At 39.6% G+C, this 26560-nt stretch overlaps 2 protein-coding genes across 2 annotated transcripts; one reads left to right on the top strand and one right to left on the bottom strand.

Annotated features, from left to right (window-relative positions):
* The first annotated feature begins 7524 nt into the window (after positions 1 to 7524).
* Positions 7525 to 15975, top strand: slc1a6 (solute carrier family 1 member 6). The gene is made up of 11 exons (XM_031725784.2): positions 7525 to 7603; positions 10850 to 11116; positions 11197 to 11334; positions 11527 to 11734; positions 12463 to 12505; positions 12710 to 12838; positions 12945 to 13129; positions 13280 to 13513; positions 13668 to 13862; positions 15141 to 15275; positions 15522 to 15975. Exons 1-11 carry the CDS (start codon positions 7597 to 7599, stop codon positions 15718 to 15720), a joined length of 1740 nt encoding a protein of 579 aa, XP_031581644.1. The 5' UTR covers positions 7525 to 7596; the 3' UTR covers positions 15721 to 15975.
* Positions 15976 to 18830: 2855 nt separating this feature from the next.
* ccl44 (chemokine (C-C motif) ligand 44) lies at positions 18831 to 22037 on the bottom strand. The gene is made up of 5 exons (XM_031725777.2): positions 21869 to 22037; positions 20930 to 21059; positions 20095 to 20242; positions 19896 to 19976; positions 18831 to 19779 (listed from the first exon to the last, which is right to left on the bottom strand). The coding sequence occupies exons 1-4, from the start codon at positions 21930 to 21932 to the stop codon at positions 19938 to 19940; spliced, it is 381 nt and encodes a 126-aa protein (XP_031581637.1). The 5' UTR covers positions 21933 to 22037; the 3' UTR covers positions 18831 to 19779; positions 19896 to 19937.
* Between the last annotated feature and the right edge of the window lie 4523 nt (positions 22038 to 26560).

Below are 26560 nucleotides of genomic sequence, written 5' to 3'. Positions count from 1 at the left end.
CATGCTGCTGGTCATTTATTTATTATTGTTTGATACTGTACTGTAGAGTTGATTATCAGAGCACCTGTAGGCCTCTCAGTTTGACCTCTCAGTATTTTAAATTCATGTCATCTTAGGCTCTCTGAGTTTTTGTGGAACTGCTCTGTTGGAAACCACTGCTTCAGAAAATGTCGGTATAGCGGTACGTTTATAAAAGTTTAGCCTGCAAAATTTTATGTTTCAAACATATTTTCCTCAAGACTTTGCGCTCATCTGGCAGTTTACAAAGTTTGTTTGTTTAGTTTTTTTTTTATTGTTGTTTGTTTTATTGTAGAACACTTGAAAAGTGAATGTTTGTCAGATATAAAAGGAGTTCTGTTTTTTCAACAATGGCCGACTGAATGCTGTTTAGACTTGTGCTGTCTTGATATGTTAATGTCAGTGGGTCTGATCCAAACGTTGACAGGGTGCTCGAACATGAAATCAACAGATTCAGATAATGTCATGTTAATGGAAAGGACCGCATGTGTGAAACGTGCTAAAATCTGCAAATAACATGCCAGTCTAACAGATACACAGTAACTGATTACTTTACCCCTCTTTTTTATGTTGCAGGACCTTCAGATAGCTTCATGATGCCAGTTAAAGAGTAATCAGCTGACATTTCAAAGCAAAGAATCTATTCCCTGACCTTTCTGTGTTTAGCAAGGCTTTTTGATACAGTGAGCTCTTCTTTTATCTCTTAAATGTGTCTGCTATCAGCTATTCAAAGCATACCTTTGAACAGAGGTCTCAGAAAATTCATAGAAAGGAACCTTTCCATTGTGTTTCTATAACTGCATATGCCTCTAATATTTCATTTCCCACTTTGCACAGTGACAAGTGTGTTCAACATAACACTAGAAGTGCATTTCTCTGCCTGCAAGCTACATAATTGTAAACCCTTTTTTGGGGTACACGTATGTTCCAGAGCAATAAAAAGTAAATATTCGCACCAGTTCTTCTAGATTTTAAGGTGCAATATTAAGAGCTATTTAAGGGGAAAAATAAAGAAAGGAAATGGGAAAAATATATTTACTGATTTTAAAGTTTTACTGTTGTTTTTAACTTTATTTTATTAATTTTGAATAGATGAGGGCTACTGTGATTTGTGTTGGTAAAGCTGTTTTTTGTGTTGTGTAATGCACTACCAGTAAATTATCTGTATTCTGAGGACCAAACACACCTGAACTGAATGTGCTGTGTAATGTTTAAAGTCTTAAAATAACATCTGGACACATAATGGGAGAGGGTCGATTTAGGGCACCGCTTATCTAAAATCCCCCCTTTGAGAAATAATTTATGAGCGAGCCGTGTGTGTGCGCTTGTTATTTTTATCAGGACAGAGGAAGCATGCTCCATTCCACTTACCTGGGCTTCATAATACTATTGCACCATGTTGTGAGACAAGAATGAGATTGTGCAAACACCAGCTAAAGCTCAGACTCGCTATCTAGGTTGGCTTTCCCTAATACCACAACATTAATACCTTGTGTGTTGCTAGGTAACTAATGGACAGCTATTAAGTGGGTAACAACGAGCCCCTAATTTGATTCCAGTGTGATTATTTAATCAGCACTTCCAAGTCAGCTGTAGTTACTCTACAACTACAACTTACTTAATTTGTTTGATAACATGGTGGTCAAGTATGTATTAATGAAGACACTTATAAACTCATTAAACCCAGCACACTTTCCCATCAGACTAAACGAACCACCTATAATGACATGAGTAAGAATGCAGCTTCTTGCTGCTGAAAGATAACACTAAGACAAATGTTTCTTCCTGCAAGCGGGTGAATAATTACACTATCTAAACATGGATCATACATGATCCATGCCTCCCACGTTGTGGCAGGATAATTGGGTTGCCATGGTAATGCGGTCTGCTCCTATCACTTTGGTCATACGCCAGGTTGGAACTTGAAGGAAGCTTACAGAGATATCCCAATCCTAGGCTGGACTGTTGCAATTCCTTATTGCGAGGCTGTTTAATAGCTCTCCTACCTGACAAAACCATATTTCTATCTAATTGTTAGCCACGTATCACTGGCTGCCTGTGGGACTCATAATATCCTTGTGGTTCTTGGAGTTTTGAAAAGTATAGTAGGAGGTAGACCCTTTGACTTTCAGGCCCGTTCTGTAGAATCAGCTCCTGGTTTGGACTCAGACACCAAGTCTACTTAAAAGATTAGGGCTAAATTCCTCCTTTTTGATAAATCTTATATTTAAGGTTGGATCTGTTGTTCAGTGATATAGGCTCAAAATGCTGGGGTAGATGCCATATTGTGCAGAGCACCTCTTCTCTGCTTTCCTCTCTCTCACCCACCATGCATTTATTAGTATGTTGCACTATTTCTGTAACCTTCTCTGTTTTCATTCTTTCTGCATTTTGTTTTCTAGCTCTAGTGCTGCACGTTACTGATCTGCTGCTACCGCCATTAAAAGCTATATTGTTTATCATCTCTCTTTTGTCTTTGCTTTCCCCTCACCCCAACTGATCAAAGCAGATGGTCAACCTCCCTGAGCCTGGTTCTGCCAGAGATGTCTTCCTGTTAAAAGGGAGGGGGTTTTGGTGATCCAAGGGAATTGTTGGGTTTCTCTTTAGAACATTGTAAAGATTCATCTTTCAGTCTGAAATATTGTGCAATATAAATAAGGCTGAATTGAAAGTTGAATGTTGGAGACATTGAAAATAAAGGAGAATCCTAAAGAGACTAAAGATGCTAAAGAGTCTCTCAAAAATGAAATGTTACAGCGCTTACCATTCTGTGACAGTTCATCAGTTTAGGAATGATGCTCCTAAATTTAAAATTAAAATATTTGGTTCCCTATAGCACTGGCCACTTCCATATCTGAAAAGGCACCATTAAAGCTGAATTCTATATACAGTCATGTGAAAAAGAAAGTTTCCAAAGGACTCTGTGCAGTCCTGTGACAATCTAAATACATCCATGATTCAACAGCTTGTGAAACCAACACTGGAAGGAGTGTTGGCCCATTCTTCTTCTTCTTCTTTTTAATGTAGCACTTAGTTAAGGTCTGGACTTTGACTAGGCCATTGCAGCATGTTGAATCTTTTGTTTTTCACAAAATAAGCTCATCCATGCTTGGTAAAAGGTGTTTGTGGTGATATGCTGTGTTTCGCTTTTGTCAGACTTGGCAATGTGAATTATAGCCAAACATGTCTGCTTCAGTTTAATCTGTGGAAAGGTCACAGTTCCAGGAGCCTTGTGGTTCTTTCAGATATAACTTTGCAGAGCTAAGCTATGCTGCCATGTTCTTTTTGGAGAGAGGAGGCTTTCACCTGACAAGCTTTCTAAGACTGATTTTGTTCAGTCTTTCTTTAACTGTAATAATAATAATAATAATAATAATAATAACTTTATTTATAAAGCGCTAGCAATACAGGTAAAAGACACAATACAAGTTAAAAACAGTAAAAATTGAAAAACTAAAAGCAATAGAATTAAGACATGTAAGATAGGGTGAACAAATGTGTCTTCAGCTTAGTTTTAAAAACCTCCACAGAGCATGCCTGCCGAATATCTTGAGGGAGGTTGTTCCTCAGAAACGGGGCACGAAAAGAAAAAGCCTGCTCTCCAATTGTCTTTTTTCTGGCTCTAGGAACCTTTAGAAGGCCAGAGTCCTGGGATCGGAGAGCACGGGATGGAACATAAAGATGTAAAAGGTCGGAGAGGTATGTAGGTGCCAATCCGTTTAAAGCCTTGTAGGTGAGCAGCAGGACCTTAAAATCTGCTCGAACCTGACAAGGTAGCCAATGCAGAGAGTTCAGTACAGGGGTAATGTGCTTAAATTTCCCACTCCTTGTTAAAATGCGAGCAGCTGCATTTTGCACCATCTGTAAACCTCTAAAACTTTTCTTTGGTAGCCCAGAAAGAAGAACGTTACAATAATCAATACGTGAAGACACAAATGCATGGATAAGAACCTCTGCAGTGTCGCTTGACAAAACTTGTCTGATTCTGGCTATGTTCCTCAAATGATAAAAGGCGGTCTTTGTTATCTCTTTTACATGAGACTCGAAAGAGAGCACCATGTCGAACCACACGCCCAAGTTTTTTACCTTGTCCCTGCAATTTATGACACTGTCATCAATTCTCAACTATACTGTCATATTGGTAACTGCATGGTAACTGCAGCCCGTGGGGCCTTTTTTTCCATTTATTTTAGCACTGCGTGGTCTGATTTTGGGGTGAACTTGCTGTGATGTCTACTCCTGGGAAGATTGTGGCATTAACATAGTATGGTAAAATCCCCAAACTTCAGCATTTATGAAGGATGGTAAAGTTCACTGATGATCAGTTAATCAAATGCATTTGATTAGCAGCACCTGGTTGCTATATACCCTCTTAATTCCCATGCAAGCAGTCAGGGTGTGTTTAGTTTTTTCACAGGAATGTACATGTCCTATGTACAGTCCTGTCTATTTAGCTGTTCTATTTAGCTTCTGACAATGCTAGATTACAATAACATGCATTTTATAATAAAATATAATAAGCACAAATCATAAAGGAATCAAAATTGAAGAAGGAGAAGGGGAAAAAGGTGGTTCTAGAGCTGCCTTTTGTCCGTGGTGTTGTAAAGATTGAGACTGTTCTTTATCTCTAATCTTTCTTGAATCTTTCTGGAACAGTAGTTGACAAAAACTCAACATGGCAAAAGTTTTAATAAGTTTTAAATTTCTAGTCTTCTAGTCTCTGCACATCAAACTTAGCAACTGTAAATTAAAAGCTCCAGAACAGTTTCCAAAGTCTTCAGTCTCAGCAGTTGTCACATCTGGTGGTGCCCAATAAAATTAAGTTAAAAAATCTCTACAACACCTTGATTCTGTTTGTTGAATAGTTTCACTCTGAAAAATAAAAGTTCATCCATTGTTATGTTTATTCAATGGCTTTTATTTATCTATTTATTTATTTTTAATTATCCTCTATTTATCCAGGAAAAAGTCTCGTTGAGATTAAAATCTCCTTTTCGACAGTGACTTGACCAAGAAAGAGGCAGAGCCAACCACATAACAATAAAACGAGTAAAGAAACAAATATAAAGTGACCAAATCAGCTGTTTAAACTCGTCTCCAAATCCTGCGCAGTTTGTTGGCTTGTTGTTTCTTTGTTCGTGCCACACAGTTGTGTATATTATGTGAGTATGACTGCATGTTAAAGCTACTTTATGTGCTCATGCATATCAATGCACCGTTTGTGAACGTGGATATGATGCGTGGGAGTGCGAGTGAAAAGCCGGTCAGCTGGATGGCATCGGGGTTACGGACGATCTGATATCCTCCAAGGCGGGTATTTTCCGAAGTCGCAAAAGTATGACGTCACAAGAAGGTGATTGGTTACTTGTAATGTGGACCCTGGAACAACATTAATTATAATGATGTGGGAACAACGCCAACACGAGAATATCAGATCGTCCTCGGGGTTACACATACACGAGCTCCCCAGAGTCCAACTAGCAGATGCATGTTGTCATAGCAATAAGTGCCGTGTAGTTACACGGTGAGATCTATTGTGGATCTGTTGTGCTGTTTTAAACACATAAACCGGTTATCCACCAGCGCATGTGACATGATCATGAAACCCACCCAGATAACTGATTTGCGATGAAGCATTTCGCACAGCTCTGGTGCTAGTGAATGGGCAGCAGGCGGCTTATCTTCATCGTTATTTTTCTCTCCCGAAGAGTCCTTAACCTCCTCCTCCCACGCAGACCTCCCAGGTGCTCATGTTGGCTGGAGGCTTCACGCAAAAACAGAAACCGACACACAGTAAAATAGGAGTTAACAGTAAAGATGAAAGGGGGGGGGGGGGATACAGTGGGTGGGCGACACTTGTTCATTATCGACTGCTTAGTGGAGAGGAAAGCATCTACATGACTGTGTGAGGAGCGTCTTGGACAGAAAGGTGTGTGAGAATTTATTTCCAATCGTTTTTCAAGCAAGTTAATCTGTAATTACAGTCGGCATCATAGATAAAACCGTCCGATTCAAAGTTGTAGCAACATTGTGTCAAGTTTTAATTTGTGTCTTGCAGCGACTAGAAGGAGGACAGCCGAAAGAAGGAAGGATCTATGACAGCTCAGCACATCTAAAAACAGAAACAGGGTAAATATCTATCATCTATCTATCTACACATTTCTTGCCTGTGAAGCTTGAATGTATGTATGTCTGATTGGATTGAATTTTCTCCTGTTGCTATACTGCTATACTAATTCTCACCGTTCTCTATTTGTAACATATAATTTGGAAACAAAGATGTAGTGGAGTGGAAAAGAAGCTCTATATTTCTGTTTCCTGAAGGATTGGCACATGTTTGCCCCCTTTTGGCTTCTTTGCATCCAAAAGACTTTTGCACTAAAGTTGTATTTTCTCGACTGGTAACATAACTTGTTTGCTGTAATAGAGAAAGCGGATTGTATTAAACGAAGACATATGCAGTGCAGATGGGTTTTTTTGTTATTTTGGCTGCTCACTTTATTAGGTTCACCTGTTCAACTGCTCATTAATGCAAATATCTAATCATCCAATCACATGGCAGCAACTCAGTGCATTTGGGCATGTAGATATGGTCAAGATGACTTGCTGATGACTCTGAAAGTGTCATGGTTGTTGGTGGCAGACAGGCTGGTCTGAGTATTTCAGAAACTGATATTCTGCTGGGATTTTCCTTCATAACCATTAAGTTTACAGAGAAAAAAATTGGGGTACTTGTTGTTGGTGTACATATGAGCATCTTTGAATGTACAGCACATTAAACCCTGAAGCAGATGGAGTACAGCAACAGAAGACCACACTGGGTGGGACTCTCGACAGATAAGAAGGGAACTTCACTGTACTCAAATGGCCTCCATAGTCACCAGATATCAGCCCAACAGACCACTTTTGGGATGTGGTGGGAGTAGACCTTTGGAACAAGGAGGAGACAAATCTCCAGCGGCTGTGTGATGCTATCATGTCAATATGGAGATCTTAGAGAAATGTTTCCAGCATCTTCTTTAATCTCTGCCACGAAGAATTAAAGCAGTCCGGAAGGCAAAAGGGGATCCAGCTACTGTTAAGAGACGATTCGGCTTCTTTATTGTTGACTTTCCTGTCTACAAGTTGTTCTACACTGACAGTTTATTGTCTCGGGCTGTGAAGAGTTTGAAATAACTCAACTTTCATGGGAAAAATCAATAGAGTCCCCTTTAAATCGCTGTGATCTGGACATTTTATCATGTACATCACTGTGTCATTTTCTACTCAATGCTGTTTGACATGGAAAGGTTATTGTGTGGAGTGCTGACCATTAGAAACTAGGAACGTAGGCAGATTTGTCTGACTTTGATTTGTCACAGGCCACAAAATGTTGGCTGTGTGTGTGTGTAGGTATGAGAAGGTCAGGCCATATGAGAGGTCTTTCATGTCTGTCTTGTTATGAAAGCCGAGCTGAGACAAACTCTCCACTCACCTCTGGAGGTCCACACATGCGACATCCTGACCCTCTCGTCCACAGCGGTGAAGCTCAGACGGTTACCTGATTCTAACTGGACTGTTTGACTCAAAGTCTAAAACATGAGTGGTGAGTAGTCAGACAGCTTAAAGGCTTTTTACGATCGCTAATTTGTGTGATCACGAGAAAAATACCTGCCTTTATTTCTCAATTTCACTGAGAAATTGCTGGGATTGTAATCACGACAGAATAAGACATGCACCTGGTCTGATTTTAAAGAAAGCTGTCGTGTTTCATCGGTTTCGAGTAGTATCAATGTAGTTTACAAAATATGACAACTGTAATATAACCAGGCAATCTGTGTTTTGCGCTCATGGACATGAATTTCCACCTTTTTTGTGTGAGTGAGAGTAACGTTGTAAGTAATATATTTAATTAGGAAGCAAAGTATTTCATGTCAGAAGCAGAAAGTGTGGGGAGACCTCACCATGGCAACCAAGAAAGCTTTAAAAGAGGTGGAAAAATCTGCATTTTTAACCCAAAACGTCGTCTTTTGTATTTGGTGACAATCAGTGCATTAAAGGTTTTGAGTATTTCACAAACTACCACAGATTGAGACTATCTTGTATAATAAGCTATAATAATAATAAAGCATATATAACAGCTTGAGATGGGAACACAGACTAATTTTAATTTTTTTTTTACATGCTGGGGGTTTCCTGTTTAGTATTCATGAATTATGTTCTGCATTACAAGCTGCTTGACTTTTACCAGCCATACATCCACAACGAATTCACGTGTTTTGACAGATGTATTGTTAGTCAGTATCCATTTGGATTTCAAAGTTTAATATTATCTCTTCATTATAATAAATGCCTGCTGATTATCTGGGGTTAATGCCCCTTTTATTATGGTATATTTCCTGGTTGTTGAGTTAAGGTTTCAGTGTTTATTTGTCAAACAAAATTAAGGCAGCTGGAACTGCAGCTTTTTTACCGAAACTGTGAATGAAACAGGGACTTAAAACAGAAACTCTGCAGTCTTTCTGTTCATTTGCAGCCTGATCAACATCTGGATATTTTGGGAATTAGGTTTTGCATGTGAATACTAATCAAGCACATTTTTAAAAAAAGAAACATTAAGCTGACTCGCAGCTGAAAGTTTCTGGTCAGCTCCATCCTGACAAAATTAGCTCTTGTGGTGCAGCTTAAGGTCAATCTGCTCTCTCACTCCCTTGACTTGAATTGAGGCAGAAAGGAACATTTTGATCCTTTAATTGTGTTCATCCCAAGATTTATGTAGTAATACATAAACTTCTTTTGCTGTTATATGGTAACCTGTGAACTGCCTTTATGTTCAGCCCTTTGCCAGAGTGCCTTTCCTTCCTCGAGACTTCCTTTTTCGTTAGTCTTGCCTTTACTGAGCTTCACGACTGAACATTTTGTTTTCATTACTACTCTAGTGTAACGCTGTAGAAACTGGCAGCTTCATCCACTCTTATCCATCACACACTAGAATGGGGTTATCAGTCCACTCCAGTCCTCCAGATAGTAAAACATTGTGACTGCGCTACACATTCGTTCAGACATTTATAAACAGCAGGTTTGAATTGTGCTGTGAGAGAACTGAGAAGACCGCCATCTCTTTGCCTGGTTAACTTTTTTTTCTTTTTTTTACAACATGTGGATGATGTATAGATTGATGCAAACCTTAGAAAAATTCTTTGAGTAGATTCAGATTTTGGTGATCAAAATAAAGTGTTTGTCTCTGGGGAAGAATGAAAAAATGATTTTTGTGTGAGGTCAATGTGATTATAGTAGATTTGAAGGATAAGCAGATGAGGACACTGCCTGTTTATTACCCGCTCTGTGGGATTTCAAGTTTGTTTGCAGTGGTTGGCTAAGAGGAAACAATGTAGCCTACTTAGATAAGAGGAAGCGCGAGCAGCGTCCATGTGTTACACACACACACCGAGAGGGAAGGGAAACACGGTAAGACTGCAAAAGCTCGTTATTCATGTTAAGTTTTAGTCTATTTTATAGCTTTAAGCATAGAAAAAATAGCAAAGCAAGGCTTGAAAAAGACACAGCTCACGTTTGCTTACTCGGTTCAAGACTAAACCAGCACCTAGTCCAGCTTTGGTTGTAATTACTAAACCAGAACTATGCTTGCAGTCTGCCTTTTGTCAAAGTGACAGTGTGTATTTTAGAGTTCATGCTCTTCAACATGTCTTTATTGTTTTTTGACAAATTAGGTAAACAGGCTATTGCTGTTGTACACTATGAGGTCATACAGAAGTGCTCATACATATATTTGTTAGGAATAACTTGCTTGTTAGTTATTCATGCCATAAATTTAACAAGATGCTGGAAACATTCCTCGCAGATTTTGGTTCATATTGTCATATAGCATCACATGGCTGCTGCAGATTTATGCCCTGCACACCTGTGATGCGACTCTGCTGCTCCACGACATTTCAAAGGTGCTCTGTTTGTGAGATCTGGTGATTGTTGAGCACAGTAAACTAAACCGATGTGAGCATAACGAGTCCTTATTTGAGTCATTTCTGCTATCCTATCAGCTCGAGTCTGGACATTCTCCTCTGACCTCTGACCTCTACATGGTATTTTCACCCAGAGAACTGCCGCTCGCTGGACAATTTCTCTTTTTCAAACCATTCTCCGTAAACTTTAGCGATGGAAAATCCCAGCAGACCTCAGTTTCTGAAACACTCACACCAGCCTATCTGGCACCAACAACCATGCCACATCAGAAGTCACATGATTCCCATTTCTTCCCCATTCTGATGCTCTGTTTGAATTTCATCACGCCCCTTTGACCATTTCCACATGCCTAAATGCTTTGAGGTGCTGCTGTACGACTTGTTTATTTGCATTAATGAACAGTTAAAGTTGAAGGTGTACCTAACAAAGTGGCCGGTGAGACGCTGAAGAACAGATTAATCCAAACTGTGGCCAATTAATGTTTTGTCCACCAACTGTTTTACCACTAAACTGAACCAAATTATACAAAAAAGGGGATGTTTATTCTCTGAACACTAAAAAAGAAAACTGTGTATTCATAAAAACTATTTCAGCTTGGTAATCTTCTCCATCTCAGTTGGCAGTGATAGGTTACATGGTTCAGGCTTTTTAATTACTGTGCTACAGATAGGTCAGGTTTTGATTTGCAATCCTAAACAGGTGCTTCAGTCTTTCACACAGCAGCAGCCGTTTCATCCTGTTTTCTATTTTTTGTATGTTTGTTATGTTTTTTTCACCCCGTTGAACAACATGCGATGTGTGTGGATATTCTGTGAATGACGATGACAAAAACTTCACATTTAACAAATAATTTTTATTATTTTTTTCTTAGTTTCACACGAGACCTGCCTCCTGGACCAGGTGCTGGAGCTTATTATGAACGAGAAGCCCCCCACCAGTGCCAGCCTTTTCCTAAACGAGGACACAGAAAAACCACCCCTACCAGACAGAGTAGACCTAAGGAGGCGCTTACGCAGGGCCATGGAGAGGAGAGCGAGCAGCATGAAGGAGAGGATGAGCTCCATCAGCAAGGCCAGTGTGAAGGGTTTCCTGAAGAGGAACTTGTTTGTTTTGTTCACCATCGCTGCCGTGGCTCTGGGTGAGTGGAAAGGAACAACAAATGGAGGTTTTTTTCACTTGTTTTTTTTGTGCTTTTATATTAGTTTATTTATTTGCCAGGTATAATCCTGGGCTTTGCTCTACGCCCCTACAATCTGTCCCTGAGAGAAATCAAGTACTTTTCCTTTCCTGGGGAGCTCCTAATGAGAATGCTGAAGATGCTGGTGCTACCTCTAATTGTCTCCAGTCTGATCACAGGTTAGCTTCTAACGAGCACTTAAAAGCAAATGTTCCCACACTGCTTCAGCACATTACCGTCTAGATCCTGAAATGAGAGCAGATATCCTATCGTAGTCTTCAGTATTCACCAGCAAGCTGTTTCTATGATTAATTAAACGTCAAATTCAAACCTTCATCAGTCCACTCAGAAAATAATGTTCTCTGCCTCAGGCATTTCCTCCTTGGACAGTAAAGCATCTGGTAAGATGGGTTTGCACGCAGTGGTCTACTACATGGTGACCACGGTGATTGCTGTGTTTATCGGCATCGTCATCGTCGTCATCATCCAGCCGGGGAAAGGGAGCAGGGACAGCCCCGTGGCCAACGGTGGGAATATCGAACCTGTTCAGGCTACTGATGCTTTTCTGGATCTCATCAGGTAACGACTCAGAAACTTGACTCATGTGTTAGGTTACACAGTGTTTCCACAGACAGTTGCAGTTCATATTTCGAGAGCAGTCTAACAAGAATGTTAAGAGTTGGATTAAAAGATTGATACCACTCTTTTATCTGTCTGTTATATATGAAGCTACTGCCAGTAATCAAATTACTTAGCTTAGGATAACTTCCAAAACGCCAAATGATGTTCACACCTCTGTCTTTATAAGGTACAAGCTGTAACCTAACATGTTTGGATGGCAGACATTACAGTTGGATGGAGTCAGGCTCTTTCCATTGTTTCCCTTATTTGTTCTGAACGATGCTAAATGGCTGCAGAGCTATACTTAGCCACAGACAGTGTAAACGATGGGCACAGCCACCATGATGTCACCTATCAGTTAGTGAAGTTTGAGGATTTGCAACTACACAAAAGAAAGGAGAAACTGAGAAACCACAGACACATCACAAGCATCTTTCTGACTTTTAGAATGACAGTAATTTACAAAAATGACTCAATCTTATTTTCAGTGAGACCCGAAACTTGGACTGAGCCCATAAAGTTATCAGGAAAGCGTTTACTGAGGTCAGAGAGTGAAGCAACTGAGTGCTGTTTTCCCATAGACTACCACAGGAGTCGCCCCCTGCTGGTTATTAAAATAATTTAGGTTTTAGGCATATTTATTTATGTATATGTGGCTCATTTGATCTTTGCTTTTGTTATTCTAGGAACATGTTTCCCCCTAATCTGGTAGAAGCCTGCTTCATACAGGTAAGCCTTTGTTTTCATCCCAGCCATGGTTCATATATTCTTCATTATGGGACATTTCATTTCATTTAAAGAAACAAAGTCTCCTTTATCTCTAAATCTTGATCAACAAAAATTTGATAAACATATAGTTTTATTTTCCTAATCTCCATTAAATTGCATGCATTGCTATGTAACTACCTTAAAAACATTTCATGTCTGTTGCAGTATAAAACAGTGTACAAGAAGACTGTTCACACGAGAAATGTGACCGTAACCCTGAACCTCACCGACTCGCTCAATGTGACCGATCCTGCCTTGAGCACGAACCTCAGCGCGGTGCTGCACACCATACAGGTGGGTGTCTTCAAGCATCCTCAGGTATACGTGCAATACTTTAATCACTATGAAAAAGAAAACTACAGTGCGTATTGATTTATGTGTAAAACGTTTTCGACCACAGGAGACGGTGGAGGAGGTCGTCCCTGTGTCTGGCTCCTCGGGCGGAGTAAACGCTTTGGGTCTGGTGGTGTTTTCCATGTGCTTCGGTCTGGTCATTGGCAACATGAAACAGCAGGGCCAGGCTCTTAGAGAGTTCTTTGACTGCCTGAATGAAGCCATCATGAGGCTGGTGGCCATCATCATCTGGTTAGTAAAAACTCAGCATCCATGACATATGAAGAAATTCTATGAAGATTCTGAGTAGACTTAACTGAAGTAAATACTCCCTGTAGTCTGTAAAAGCAACTAACCCAATAAAATTATCATTATAGTAAAACAATGTTTCCAAACTTGCAGGTATGCTCCAGTCGGTATCCTGTTTCTGATTGCTGGGAAGATTGTGGAGATGAAGGATCTTGCAGAAGTGGGTGGTCAGCTGGGGATGTACACTGTGTCGGTCATCGTGGGTCTTCTCATCCATGGCCTCTTTGTCCTGCCAATGCTTTATTTCCTGGTAACCAGGAAGAATCCTTACAGCTTCATTGGCGGCCTGCTGCAGGCGCTGATTACTGCTCTGGGAACCTCCTCCAGGTTAGCTTCTGCATAAATCAAACATTGTTATTCATTCATCTGAATCTCATCATAAGAAGCACTGCATTACTTCCTTTGTGTTTAGCAGCATTAAAGGCCAGTCTCTGCTCGTGTTTATGGTAATGCTAACATGTCTCACCCTGTGTGCTTCAAGCTCTGCTACCCTGCCCATCACCTTCCGCTGCCTCGAAGAAAACAACCACGTGGATAAACGAGTGACGCGTTTTGTCCTTCCCGTTGGAGCCACCATTAACATGGATGGCACCGCCCTCTACGAGGCAGTGGCAGCTATCTTTATTGCTCAAGTCAATGGCATGGAGCTAAACTTTGGTCAGATTCTCACCATCAGGTAACAGCACTTTGGCTTACTAGTACTCACCTGAGCCCCCTCTTTCCTCCCAGAAGATGGGCAGACTGTGGTCATAAAGGGATGATCATGGTCTCTACTATCTGACTGTCACAGCAGAAACTAAGACTGATCAGACCAGGCAACATTTTTCCAATCTTCTATTGTCCAATTTTGGTGCTACAACTTGTAGCCACAGTTTCCTGCTCTTAGCTGTCAGAGGTGGCATAGGTATGTGTGGTGTGTTGCTGCTGTAGACCATTTCTACATTCCTAAACACACACAGTTGCTGCCATGTGACTGGCCGATTAGATACTTGCTTTAAAAAGCCATTGAACAAGTGTATCTAATAAAGTGGCCAGTAGGTTTAAATACCTGCTACTACTTTTTGGCTGTTCCATTTTTCACGAGAGGTTGCCATAACGGGCAGCTCTGTATATTTAAACTAGCAGATATTTACTGAGGATGGCCTTCCTACTGTAACCCACCAAGGGCTTTGTGTCTGCCCCTGGGATCAAATCAGGGATCCGGTGTAATCTGCCACACTATTACAAATAAAATACTCAAAGTTCACTCAGCAAATTGAGAAAATAAAGTCTTTAGATCGAGTTCAGTCACTTGAAATTGCAGAGTATTTAGCTTCAATACAAAAAAAAAAAAATTATAACAGGTATGCAAGAATATCCATACGGTGTTTACAAAGGAGGTGGTAATCTATAGACTATGTGTGTAAACATGCTTAATTCTGCTGCTAAGTTGGTCATTTTAACATAGTAGCCTATGGAAATATTTTGTATCAAGCCTCTAGTGGCCATTTAAGGAACTGCAGTTTCTGGCACTTCCATGCTGTCCCTTATATACAACACATACACAAATACAGAACAAGGTAAAAGCGTGAGGTAGTGATTTGCTCCAGCTTACACTCCTCTTTCATGTGCAGCCCAGTAATTATGAGTGTTAATGTTACTGACCATTCTTATGTATCTGGAATTGCAGATTATTTTATTCCGCCGTGCACCTGATCAGGCTTTTTATGACCAGATAAGGAAATGAGAGGGTAATAAACATGTAAACATATATTAAAAGTGTTTTTCTGATATTATTATTATTATTAGACAAAAATGTGTAATACATTTTATAGAACATATGGTAGTGACAGTATTCCTCGTGCGCTTTTATCACACTCTACTACACCCACCAGCAGTGCACATGTGCTGTTTGTTTGTTTCCTTTTATTAAATGCATTCACTCGCCTCTCCATCCCTCCCACCGCCCACTCAGTATCACAGCAACGGCTGCCAGCATCGGAGCAGCAGGCATTCCTCAGGCTGGCCTGGTTACCATGGTGATTGTATTGACATCGGTGGGACTGCCCACGGAGGACATAACGCTGATCATCGCTGTGGATTGGTTCCTGTGAGTTCCCACTAAATGTCAGCTTGATGGGGATTGGTCTGAGATTGTGCCAGCTTAAATGTCATTGTAAAGCTTCAGAGAGCCCAGAGGTCCCACAACTACAAAGGTTATCGATGCATAATGCAGAGTGATGGAGAAGAGAGCCTGCAGCTGTTTTCATAGCATCCATCCATCCATTTTCTTCCACTTATATATGCAGTCATTTTTTAGTCTTTCTCACTTATTCTCTCTCTCTCGTGACTCCAGGGACCGTTTGCGTACTACCACGAATGTTCTCGGCGACTCCCTTGGGGCGGGCATCGTGGAGCACCTTTCCCGCAAAGAGCTGCAGAATCAGGACGCCGAGGTGCGCAACTGTGTAATCGAGGAGAACGAGAAACCCTATCAGCTCATTTGCCAGGACAATGACATAGTCAATCATCTCAACAGCGAGACCACAATGTGAAGGCGAGGGAAGCACATGAAAGGGGGTGAACATACAGAAGCATTAGCATGATGCAGTGATGGAGAACATGATAAGCCAATGCTTGAGGTTCACATCTTTCCCTCAAATACTAAAGCTTCTCTGGGAAATACGACACAGTGACGCCTGTCCTGGGGCAGCTTGACGACAGAAACTAATGTTCATGTGTTGTTTAGAGGCATACTGTGATTTTTTTTTTTTTTTTTTTTTTTTTTTTTTAAATACAGTTCAAAGCCATCAAATAATCTCACTTTCAAGCTTGAAAACACAGTATTATTAGAGAAACTACACCATTCATAATGTGAACCAGCTTATTTTTTCAGTCTTGTGAATTTATTCTTTAGACTTTGCCCCATTCTTCTGCATGACTAAACATTGTCCATTGCAAACACCCATTTTTGTCATTCTAATAATGACTACCTCTAATAGGACTTAGATGTGGGATTTCCACAGCACTACACAAAAATAAAGCTGGATGTAAATACACGAGCAGCAGTATTGTTTCCTTCCTCTTTTAAGTTTGCTTACACGATTTATTCGTAAAACTGTGACTGTTAAACACTGGATACAAGTGAAAAAGAAAACTTTTACTCCTTTGTTTTATTTAGTTGATATATTTTAAATGAATTTATAGACTGTTTCCCCCCCTCAGTGCTTTCTTATGGATATTGGTGTGTATTTCTTGTATTTATCTGGTGCTATGTGGGCACAGTACTGCAAATGCTAAAGGAGTAATTTCACAGAAATACTGAAGGTGTTCATATTCTGTGTTTCTTTTTTCCTCCTGTTGGTGGCAACAGTGTTTTTAAACATTAGTACACTATTACACCAATCGCTCTGTGTTTTCTGCATTATATGTTATTAACTACTCAACATGTAATTGGATTTTTGGTATATTTTGATTGAAATGTTGCTGGTTACTTTACAGTTGATGGTTTTGTGAAAAAGTGCAGTGAAGAAACTTTGTGAATACTTTTGAGAACCTACACAGTTGTTTCAGTGTTGTGCATAATTATAAAAGTGTTGATGTGAATACACGTGTCTGATTTTGTACCAGTTCATACCCATTAAAAGGTCTCGAGTTTTTGTTTGCAGGTTAGAGTTTTGTTGCTTTAAGTTATTTTAGTAGAACTGTTATCTCTGATGAAGGAGCAGCTCAACATGTTGATGGACAGCGTGTGAAAAACGTGATAAATAAATGTCTCAGGAACTGAAATGAACTGTGATTCTCATTATTGTGATTGTGGCTACCCCTTGTGGAAGATATTCTCTTCTCCAGACACTCTCAGCTGCTCTCTTAGAGAAAATAGTGGATCAAATGTTATATATAAAAAAAACAAGTTTCACATATGGATGAGGTGAATTCTTTTTTTTTATTACGAACATTTCATCTAAGTCTGAAATCCTTTTATATAAAAGCTAATAGTTAAGTTAACCCAGGCTGTGCTGCTGTAAGCACTACAGATATGTCACTACTGGATGTGAGAGGGAAACCAGATTATTTAATCAGAAATAAAATCAGTTTAGAAGATTGTTTATAAAACACAACACGCAATTTACAGCTTTTTCTTTAGTAAAAATGATAACAGCACCACTTACGTAGTTTAATATAGGACAAGTTGTATAAAAGTATATATATAAGTATATATATATCTAAAGTAGCTAAAATAAACATTCTCATTATGCATATTGACCTTTCAGAGTCATAGACATGATGACACAGCAATTCATTATTATCTTACTTTAAAGTTAAATTGTGTAAAATCTCACCACTAGGTGTCAGTATATTGCAGATTGCAGTCAAATGAATTCTGTTTCCTTAGCGATCCCAAGTGTACAGTCCTACCTACGGTGGCTCCTGTTGATATGTAGTGACTGTAGGGTTTCAGTCCACTGTTTACCTCAGCTGTCAATATGCGTCCATGTTATTTCACTCTGGAGGAGGCTGTGAAACTTTGTTAAAGGAGTCCAATATGAGTCAGTGAGTCAGGTAAACTCACTTCTGACCAATGGCAACAATACTAAGGAGAGTTTTTGAGGATATTCTTGACTTTTTCCTGTTCTTTTAGTTTTAGTCTAGTTAGCCTAAATCCGGTGAGAGTTGCTCCACATGACAGGGTCTTGTATTTCCTTTTCTGGTTTTCCTTTTCGTTGCGTTTTCATGAGAGGTAGTGGTATTGTTTCTTGATGGCAGATCAAATGTGTGGACCTAATCTTATAAGGAGATTTCCTCTGATTGGATCACTTCCAAACTAGCCCTGCCTTTCTAATTAATTCATCATTTTTGTATCTCCCGAATATTTTCATGTCATTGTCATTCATTTTATTGATGTCAATACATTTTATCATAGTTTTTGTCCTCATGCCTTAGTTTTTGTCTTGTTTTTGTCTGAAAAAAGAGATTGTGGGCAAAAACTATGACAAAAGTTATTGGTCTGCAAAATTAACACTTGTGCAGGCACAAATTAAAACTGTTGCCAACTTCTATATTTAATGGATTAATTCTAGGTTTATGAAAATGCAATTTGTTGGAAGATATAATTACACAATACATGTCTTTCTATCATTTTTCAATCATAATCCATTTTTTCAATTAAAAAAACCTCAAAAACGACTTGCTGTAGCTTTAATGTTGTAGCTGTTTATAATTACTTCTGTTACTCTAATAATCTATATTATTTGCAAAACAATATATAATTAAAGCTTTAAAATAACAGAATTAAAAGTACAATAATTGCACCACCCTAACACTGAACATGGCCCTGTCTCTAAAGTCACTCCCAACTCCCTGAGAGTGGTTCTGGTGGAGGTTTGTTCCTTTAAAAGGGGAGTTTTTCCTTCCCTCTGTCACTTAGTACTGGCTCATAGGGAGTCATTTGATTGTTGGGTTTTCTCTGTATTACTGTAGGGTCTTTACCTTTGAAGCACTTGATGCTATATAAATAAAAGTGAATGTCTGTGCAGATGTTTAATTGTCCAGCAGTTGTGAGAGATTTCACTCTTTTTTGTTTGACTTTGAGCTACATCAGTAGCACGCTGTAGAAAGTGATGCGCTAACATCTCAAGATTGAAAAAAAAACCCCGCTGCAGCCTTTCTAGTTATTATTTCAGATTTATTTATAAAATTGTTCACTCGAGATACTGTGTTTTAACATATAGTGCATTCTCCTACGATGCAATGCTTGTGTGTTTCGCACACAGTCGAGCCCTCTAAGTTTAACAGCCTGGCCATGTGGCGAACTGAATCACGAACACTTTGGCATAGTTTAGTGACAAACTATCGTGGAAACGTAGAAATGTAAACTCCAAATAGATACTTAAATCTGTCGCTGATGCCTGAGGGCCTAGTGTTAGAGTCACATTTCATACAGGACTTTACAAACACGCAATATACAAAATGGACAAAATATTAGGAACATTTGCTCTTGAGTTATAGGACAGTGACGGTTGCATCCAGGTGAAACATTCACTCTGAGTCAACTGTGATTTTTTTTTATAAACAGTCAAATATAGCCTGAAAAAGGAGTTGTAAACCATACCACTGGAGACATGTTATCTCAATATTCTGCACGCTCAGTGTACCGTAACCAAACCCCATCTACTTTACTGTATGAAGTGTCATTACACATTTAAGGTATACAAGTCACAAATAACCATAAGAGTATCTTGGTGATATACAATATTCATATCACTGCTCATTTCATTACATCTGTTTCACTGATTTCACATCAGCCAGGAGTGGTTATGCTTTTTTATAGAGGGAGACACTTTCAGGCAGTCTCTGGCAAATAACAGTATAAGCCATTTAAAAAAAAATCTTTGCAACATATCTTACAAATAACACCCCCTTTGTTGAGAATGTTCCAGCCACATACTGGGAATATTTCAAGCAGAGTTCATTCTTAAATATCTAAATATGTATTGCTGCCCAGGTCCAGTCCCAGGGAGACGGATAGTGTAGATAGAGAGAGAGACACGATGATTGGAGAGTCAGCGAGCTTTGCCATGTAAAGATGACAAGCTGCTGAAAGTTTACTTGGCCTGCAGAAACACAGGAAGACAGCACAAAATCCCAGATGAGACTTTCAGAGATTTACTTTACATATAGCCTTCATACCAAGTTTGCATGAGTAATAACATACGAAAAAGAGCCTTACTTATGACTACAACTTTTCCTCCATATTTCCTCCATTGCTCCATCACTCCACACTGAGAACCACCCAGTGGTCCTTCTTGACCTGAAGACATGGAAATTATGACTTTGCAACACTCCTCAGTTTCACTTCATCAAGCTGTCTTTATTACATCTCAGGTGTAGAATACAGTAAAGTAGCCGTGTAACAAATTGTGTCTCACCTCTGACATGACAGGAAGGTTGTCGTCAGAAAGGAACCATTTGGTTCGGCGGGCCTTGTCTCTCTGTCTCTGGATGAGCTTTCTTAGCAACCTCTTTACCTTTCGGTCTCTGGGGTCTGCACACTTCACCGCCTTCTTCGTGTACAGTCTTTGAAAGACAAATGCAAATTATGTGCAGAATTTGCAGGATGACAGTACAAGGATGTGCTGAAGACTCAAGACAAAGGCTGGAAACATGCCGATTTGAATGTGCTGCTGTCAGAAGGAGAAGATCATGTTGAGATCTACAAAGGTATTTGCCAGCTATAGCCCAAATTAAAATGAATATTTATATACTATAAGATGATAAAGAGGGAATTTTGTATTCCCCCCCCCTCTAGTATAACGAAGAACAAATTGCGGTCAAACTAAAACAGGTAACGAAAAGAATGTCTTGTATCCAACGGATGAGAATTCAGTGCTTTTGTTAACTGGGCCACATGAAAAAGCAAGCTCTTCATTCCCGAGCTTCATCAGATTTCCCTGACCTGCTGGAAACAATAGGTATCACAATGTAGTTTACTTAACTAAACCCTGCTGTTCTGACTGACTGACTGACTGCAGCAGGGCTCAGCTGGCTCGGAAGGTATTTTCAGATGGCTTGTTATTCCCACATATTTCCTTTTTCACTTCCCTGGCAATTACAGCTCTAAGCCCTGCCATAACAACATGACCTGGAAAGATGACAATGCCTCTCAGCCCAAGCTCTGCCCTCCTCTAACGAGAGGCATATTTTCCATTCCTGCAGATTGCTGTGTGCTCTTTAGCTCCAGGAGTGGATAGTTGAAATACTTGCATGATGGCTTGTATACTGCAGTCGGGCCCCTCGGTCTGCACCTCAAACCGCAACACATCTTTGGTACGCACCTTGCCGTGGGAGTATAGCATGCAGCACTGGACATCGTTCTTCATCTGCACACCTATGGCTAGGAAATAACACGCACAAAGGAAGACAAATGAGTCACTGAAACAAAAGCAGACTGCCAGAATGATGCTGAACTTTCAGGTGTTTCACATCTTTGAATAGATTTCACATTTAATTACTTTTTAGTGAAAACGGGATGCTAATGCAGCATCATGCAAGGCAGAAAAGTTTCAAATAATAGAAATTATTGCAGATTATCAGACCCTAAATCTGAGCGTTCGTATTTATAGTTTTTCAGCACTGTCAAGTCCCTGTTCTGATATTAGCAAAGACCGAAGCAGAGTATTTTGCACATGCCCCACATATATGCAGAGTCACATATGGACACACACTCGAATGCCAGAGGAATTACAATGGCATCCCATTGTGCTGAGAAACATACGAGCATGCCAGTGAAACGGGAGAAAGTGGTAGAAAAAGCGAGGTGTTTGTGTGTAAGGAATGCCATCCAAATCTGTAAACAACTGAAAGTGTGATGTGAGGCAGCAGGAGCAAAATAGGACAGTGCTGCTTTGTTATGCCACAAATGATTTTGAAGCCATCCTCAGCCACATCAGTGCACTTCCAGCGCTTTGACTGCACGATCACGCGGACTGAGCCCTGACACAGTTGCTGTCTTTTCTCCATGTGTGTGTGTGATTTCTGCTCCTCTGTTTACATCCATGCCTCCCTCCCTGCTGCTGCTATTCCTCTTTCCCTCTTCTTTCCTTTTCTGTCTTCGCCATCACCGTCTATGCTAGAGTGTCCACCTGCAGGGTGCATGTAAGCCATGCAGCACACACACACATAGAAAGTATGGTTATGTCCTACCTTCTACAGATGCCAAGAGGATAACAGTCAGAGAGATAACAGTCAACATCTGCAGCATGAACATGATGAGGCTGGCAGAGGAGGAGAGGAGAGGAGGATAATCTACTCTGTCACCTCTCCCTCTATGGCTGCCTCTCTTATACTACTCCCTCCCTCTCTTTATACCTCCCTGCCCATCTCTCACTCACTCACTTTTACCACCTCTCTTTTTTGTCTTACTGTCTTTCCCTCCCACCGTCTGTTTATCCATTTTCATTCTTATGCTCAACTAACTCCCTCCTCCTTTTTCTTTCACATTCATCTCGCATCTCCCTCATTTCTCCCTTTCAGTCTCCTCACTCAAGATGCCGGGCCTGATTTATTTCATTTAGGGTGTTAAATTACTTCATTGAGAACCAAAATAGATAAAATGCGAGTTATCAAGAAGTATTCATCATGCAGCATTTATATTAATTCCCATGATAAATCCAGTTATTTGGCTTTTTTTCATTTCCAAATAACAAACTGAATGTAAAATGGTTTGCAGCTGTACGAGCTGTAGAAGAAGCGGTAGTATCTGAACCTTATCTGGATCATTCTTACCACAGAGTTTTCTGTCTGCCTTCTTTAGTATATCTTTATCCTGATGTTAATATGAGTGATTGCTTTAAAAATGTCTGTTTCAGTTGTAATTTTAAATGGTAAAAAATGTTATTCATGTAACATTTTACAATAGATCAAAAAGTCTGAGACAGATTTATGAAATCTATTTTTTATGCTTATATGCTTTTTAGATACATTTTATGCTCCTTTAACTCTTTAAAGCCAAGTTTTTGTGAGTTATTCAGATATCATCAGTGTGATTTTTTTCCCTTCAAAAAACTGAAATGCAAAAAAATGTCTGATGTACCAAATCTGATACAAATATCTTATTACTTTTTTGCCATCAGAAGGTTCATTAAACACAAAAAAAATATGATATTTGATGGTTCAGGCTTTAAAGGCTTAAACTGCTACATAAAAGAATAAAGTTTTCTCATTTAACATGCTTAATATCCCTTTATCTGCTCATTTTGAGCTCCTTGGCCTCTTACACTGTTAATTTTCATGTTAACGTTACGTTTCTATGCTAATGATGCACCGCTGTAAGCAGTCATATAAAAAAGTAAACGGGTTAGCGCCTTTGTTTGTTTTTAAGGACCCCCTGGTTGACTCCGAACTCCTCTGTATACCAAAGCATCCTAGAGTTACATGTAAGGCCATCTGTTCAACAGCTAAAGCTTGGCTCAAAGTTGGGTCATGCGAACAGGACAATGATCCCGAGCACAGCAGCAAATTTACAGCTGAAATAGAAAAGAACGTTGCAGCGGCTCAGTCAAAGTCTAGACCTTCGTAGAAAATCTGGCAACAATGTGAACCCAATCTGAGGACTTTTAATTCTAGTCTGAGTTTTCTTACTATAATTTCGTTTGCATGCCTTGGCTCATGCTAATGCAAACTTGTCACCAAGTAAATGTAATAAATTTACCCAATAAAGTAACTCAGATGTTTGAAAATATGTCCTAAATGTTTTTGTAGTCTCTCCTTTTCTAACCATAAATCATTATAAAACATTGTTTCATTTATTTTGTTTCATTAACCAAACACCACACGAATACGCTGGAGGCACTATTATAGCCCACTCACATCCATTACAGGGAGACTTCAACAGAAAACAACATCAGGATCTAATTATACAGACAGGAACTAGAGAAACTGATGTAGGCCTGCATCTGTCTCAGGAAGGTATTCCTTTGAACTGGTCCTATGATAGAGAAAAATGACAAACACACTTTGTCAAAGTCTGATTAGGCTGCCAACAACATTGTATAAAGTGATCAATCAAAGGGTGGATTAGGTGTGACAGATGCCCAAATATTTCCACATCATAGGGCTGAAGGCACTTAACGTGCCTGGAAAACTAATAACTTATTAAGAAGAATTATAGCTCTTATAGGTGTGGTACACAATAAGTGATAATACACAGACAATATATCACAGTTATCATATTTAAAGAATGTTTTTGGACTCGTGCAAGCCTAGAAGTTGAAATTCATAGTTGGCACCATCCGCTGTGTGAAAATTTATGTGAAAATAAATTGTAGTAATCATTTCTAGGTGTGTGTGGAGTTACTCTGTTACACCGTTAAGGAAATATCACCTGTTTGTTCAAAAGCTATCAAGTCTACCCAGGCTGACAACTAATGAGCAAACATGGAGCGCGTATGTCCCAATTTTTAAATGTCAAAGAGAAACGTAGCGGGGTCTCATGACTGTGCTTTATTCTGATCCGCTGTGGGAAGTTATTCGTGTTGGACTGACACCAACGTCTGACATTCATAGTTGATGGTTTGGGAAGATGAAAGGACTTCAGTTGAGAGGGTGCCTTGCTTTTTAGGTTTGGCCATGTATCTGCAGGGAGAAACATGAAGCATCATCAAACAAAGCTGACACAGGAATTTAATGTACATTGTTCTCATTCTGTGCTGACAAGGCTTAAAAAACTGTTTGGGTGAATCTGGTAGAAAAGAGCCGTTAAATAATTATACGGATATTTTAAGGGGGTAAAGGTGATATTTTTCCCTCCTTGTCAAACAAATTAAGCTTGCAAATTTAAACCCATCAAACTTCATTACTATAAATACTCTGGATTTACTGTACTTTAGAAAAGAATGCATTAGACAAACTTTCAGTACGCTGGCAGGGCAGTGCTGGAACAATGAGTCGCATTTCATGCAGAGAAATATTGCTTTAGACACTAATGTAGCCCACATAATGGACACATTTTGTTGGATTTTATCGATGTGGGCCTGTCTAAGTTCCTGTGGCTCAACAGATCTTAAGAATGAACAAATTATCCTTTGGCTCCTGCAACATACCAAGAAATATTCAGACAACATGGCAACAAAACGTCTCCTATGGAATCCTGGATATGAGAATATGCAGACTGTTGACTGAGGGGTGTGTTTGGGGTAAAGCTGTGTACGTGTGTGTGTGTGCGTGCATGTAAAAGAGAGGGGAGTTCAAGAATTTGACCCAAGAAATCAGGTTGGAATCTCAGCTGTAAAAACATACCTTCCACATGACTACAGGTCTGCCTGTTAGCTCTACACTTTACGGATATCTCTGCAGTGATTAAATATCTCCTGTCAAGGTGTGGCGACCCAGAAACACGAGGGAAATCAAAAATAAAAGTAACAGCAGTGAGCGATCGGGGTGACCAGAGTAATGTTAAGAGCTGGAGTTGTATGGAGGCATAGTTTGACCTCCAGAAGATGATGGAGGGCTCAACCCGCTGAACTGGACACACGGTCTTAACAGATCAGACCGTGCTCCCAAAAAGGGATTTGTAAGGGATAAAATGCAGGGGGGCTTGATATAATCTTTGCAAGGCAGCAAACTCGGAGGTGTACAAAACAGACAACAAGCGGTGTGGAATGCAATTTTGAAAACAGAATTAAGCACAGCACATTTTTTTTCATTGTTTTTTGTGCTTAAAATACTGAGCAAAAAGTTCCAATGAAATGAGTGCACAAAGTTCAAGGACAAGTTATAACCTGCAATTCCTTTTTAAACCTCACCACCATAGGAGAGACCAAAGAGCTGTCTAAGGACATAGGAGACATGATTGCGGACCTTCACAAGGTTGGAGTACATATTAATAAATGAAAGGAAGACAAAGTTACTGTCAATCACCCTCAGGCTGGTACCCCAAGATGTGCATCATCAGTGATCATAGGAACAACAAGGGATAACCCTAGGAATGCAAAGCAGGACCACATTCACCAAGAAAACCAATGGTGACAAGTTGCCAGGTTGTGGTTTGAAAACTTGCTCAAGAAGGCCCATTCAGGTGAAAGTTTCAAGGTTGTTAGATGAGACCAAAATTGGGCTCTGAGCATTTAGAAAGAAATGACTGTTGACTATGGACTGTTTTGATTAAATCAGTAATGTGAGTGGTACGAAACCTATAGAGAGAGCTGAAGCTTTGTGTAGCTAAGTGACAACCTAGAAAACTTAAGGATTTGTGAAAGATCTATGAAAAGCAGTGGCCAACAATCCCCACTGAGTGCACACGAACCTGGTGACCAACTACAAGAAACATTTGACAGCTCTGCTTGCCAACAAGAATTAATCCAAGTAATAAATCATATTTTCCAAGGGGATACTTCTTTCCTTCATTTTTTCACAAGTGTTTAAAATTATGACTTAAAAAGGGAGAGAAATACTTATTTCCCCCGCAGCAGTACTTGCTAAAAATCATGTTGTCAATGCCAGCATGTGGAGAGCATTGCAAAATCATATGCTTAACCTTGTGATAGAGCTATTGTACCTATTTTATGGTAATCATTGCATATCTAAATAAAAAAGAATGCAAATAGGTGCAATTATTACAATTCTAAACGGTTCTTTAATTTAAAATTGAAAAGAGGTCTTGGCTGTATTAAATGCCACTTTAATTTGACTAGTTTGTTATAAATAACTAAGCTTTAAAAAGCCAAGGGGTTAAAGCTTATCCCAGCATGCCATTTTCCCCCCATCATTATAAAAGCGAAGCATTAGGCCAACCAGCCCTGGATTCATATTTCATGTTCTGCTTTGGACATGGGAAAGCTCTGCATTTTATCTTCACGTGAGATTTCCTTCATGGAATGTCTTAATCGACTGTGGAAA

This window comes from Oreochromis aureus, linkage group 23 (genome assembly GCF_013358895.1).
Source record: "Oreochromis aureus strain Israel breed Guangdong linkage group 23, ZZ_aureus, whole genome shotgun sequence".
NCBI lineage: Eukaryota > Metazoa > Chordata > Actinopteri > Cichliformes > Cichlidae > Oreochromis > Oreochromis aureus.
Note: the sequence above shows the minus strand (reverse complement) of the source record. Positions and strands in the feature narration are given on the sequence as shown.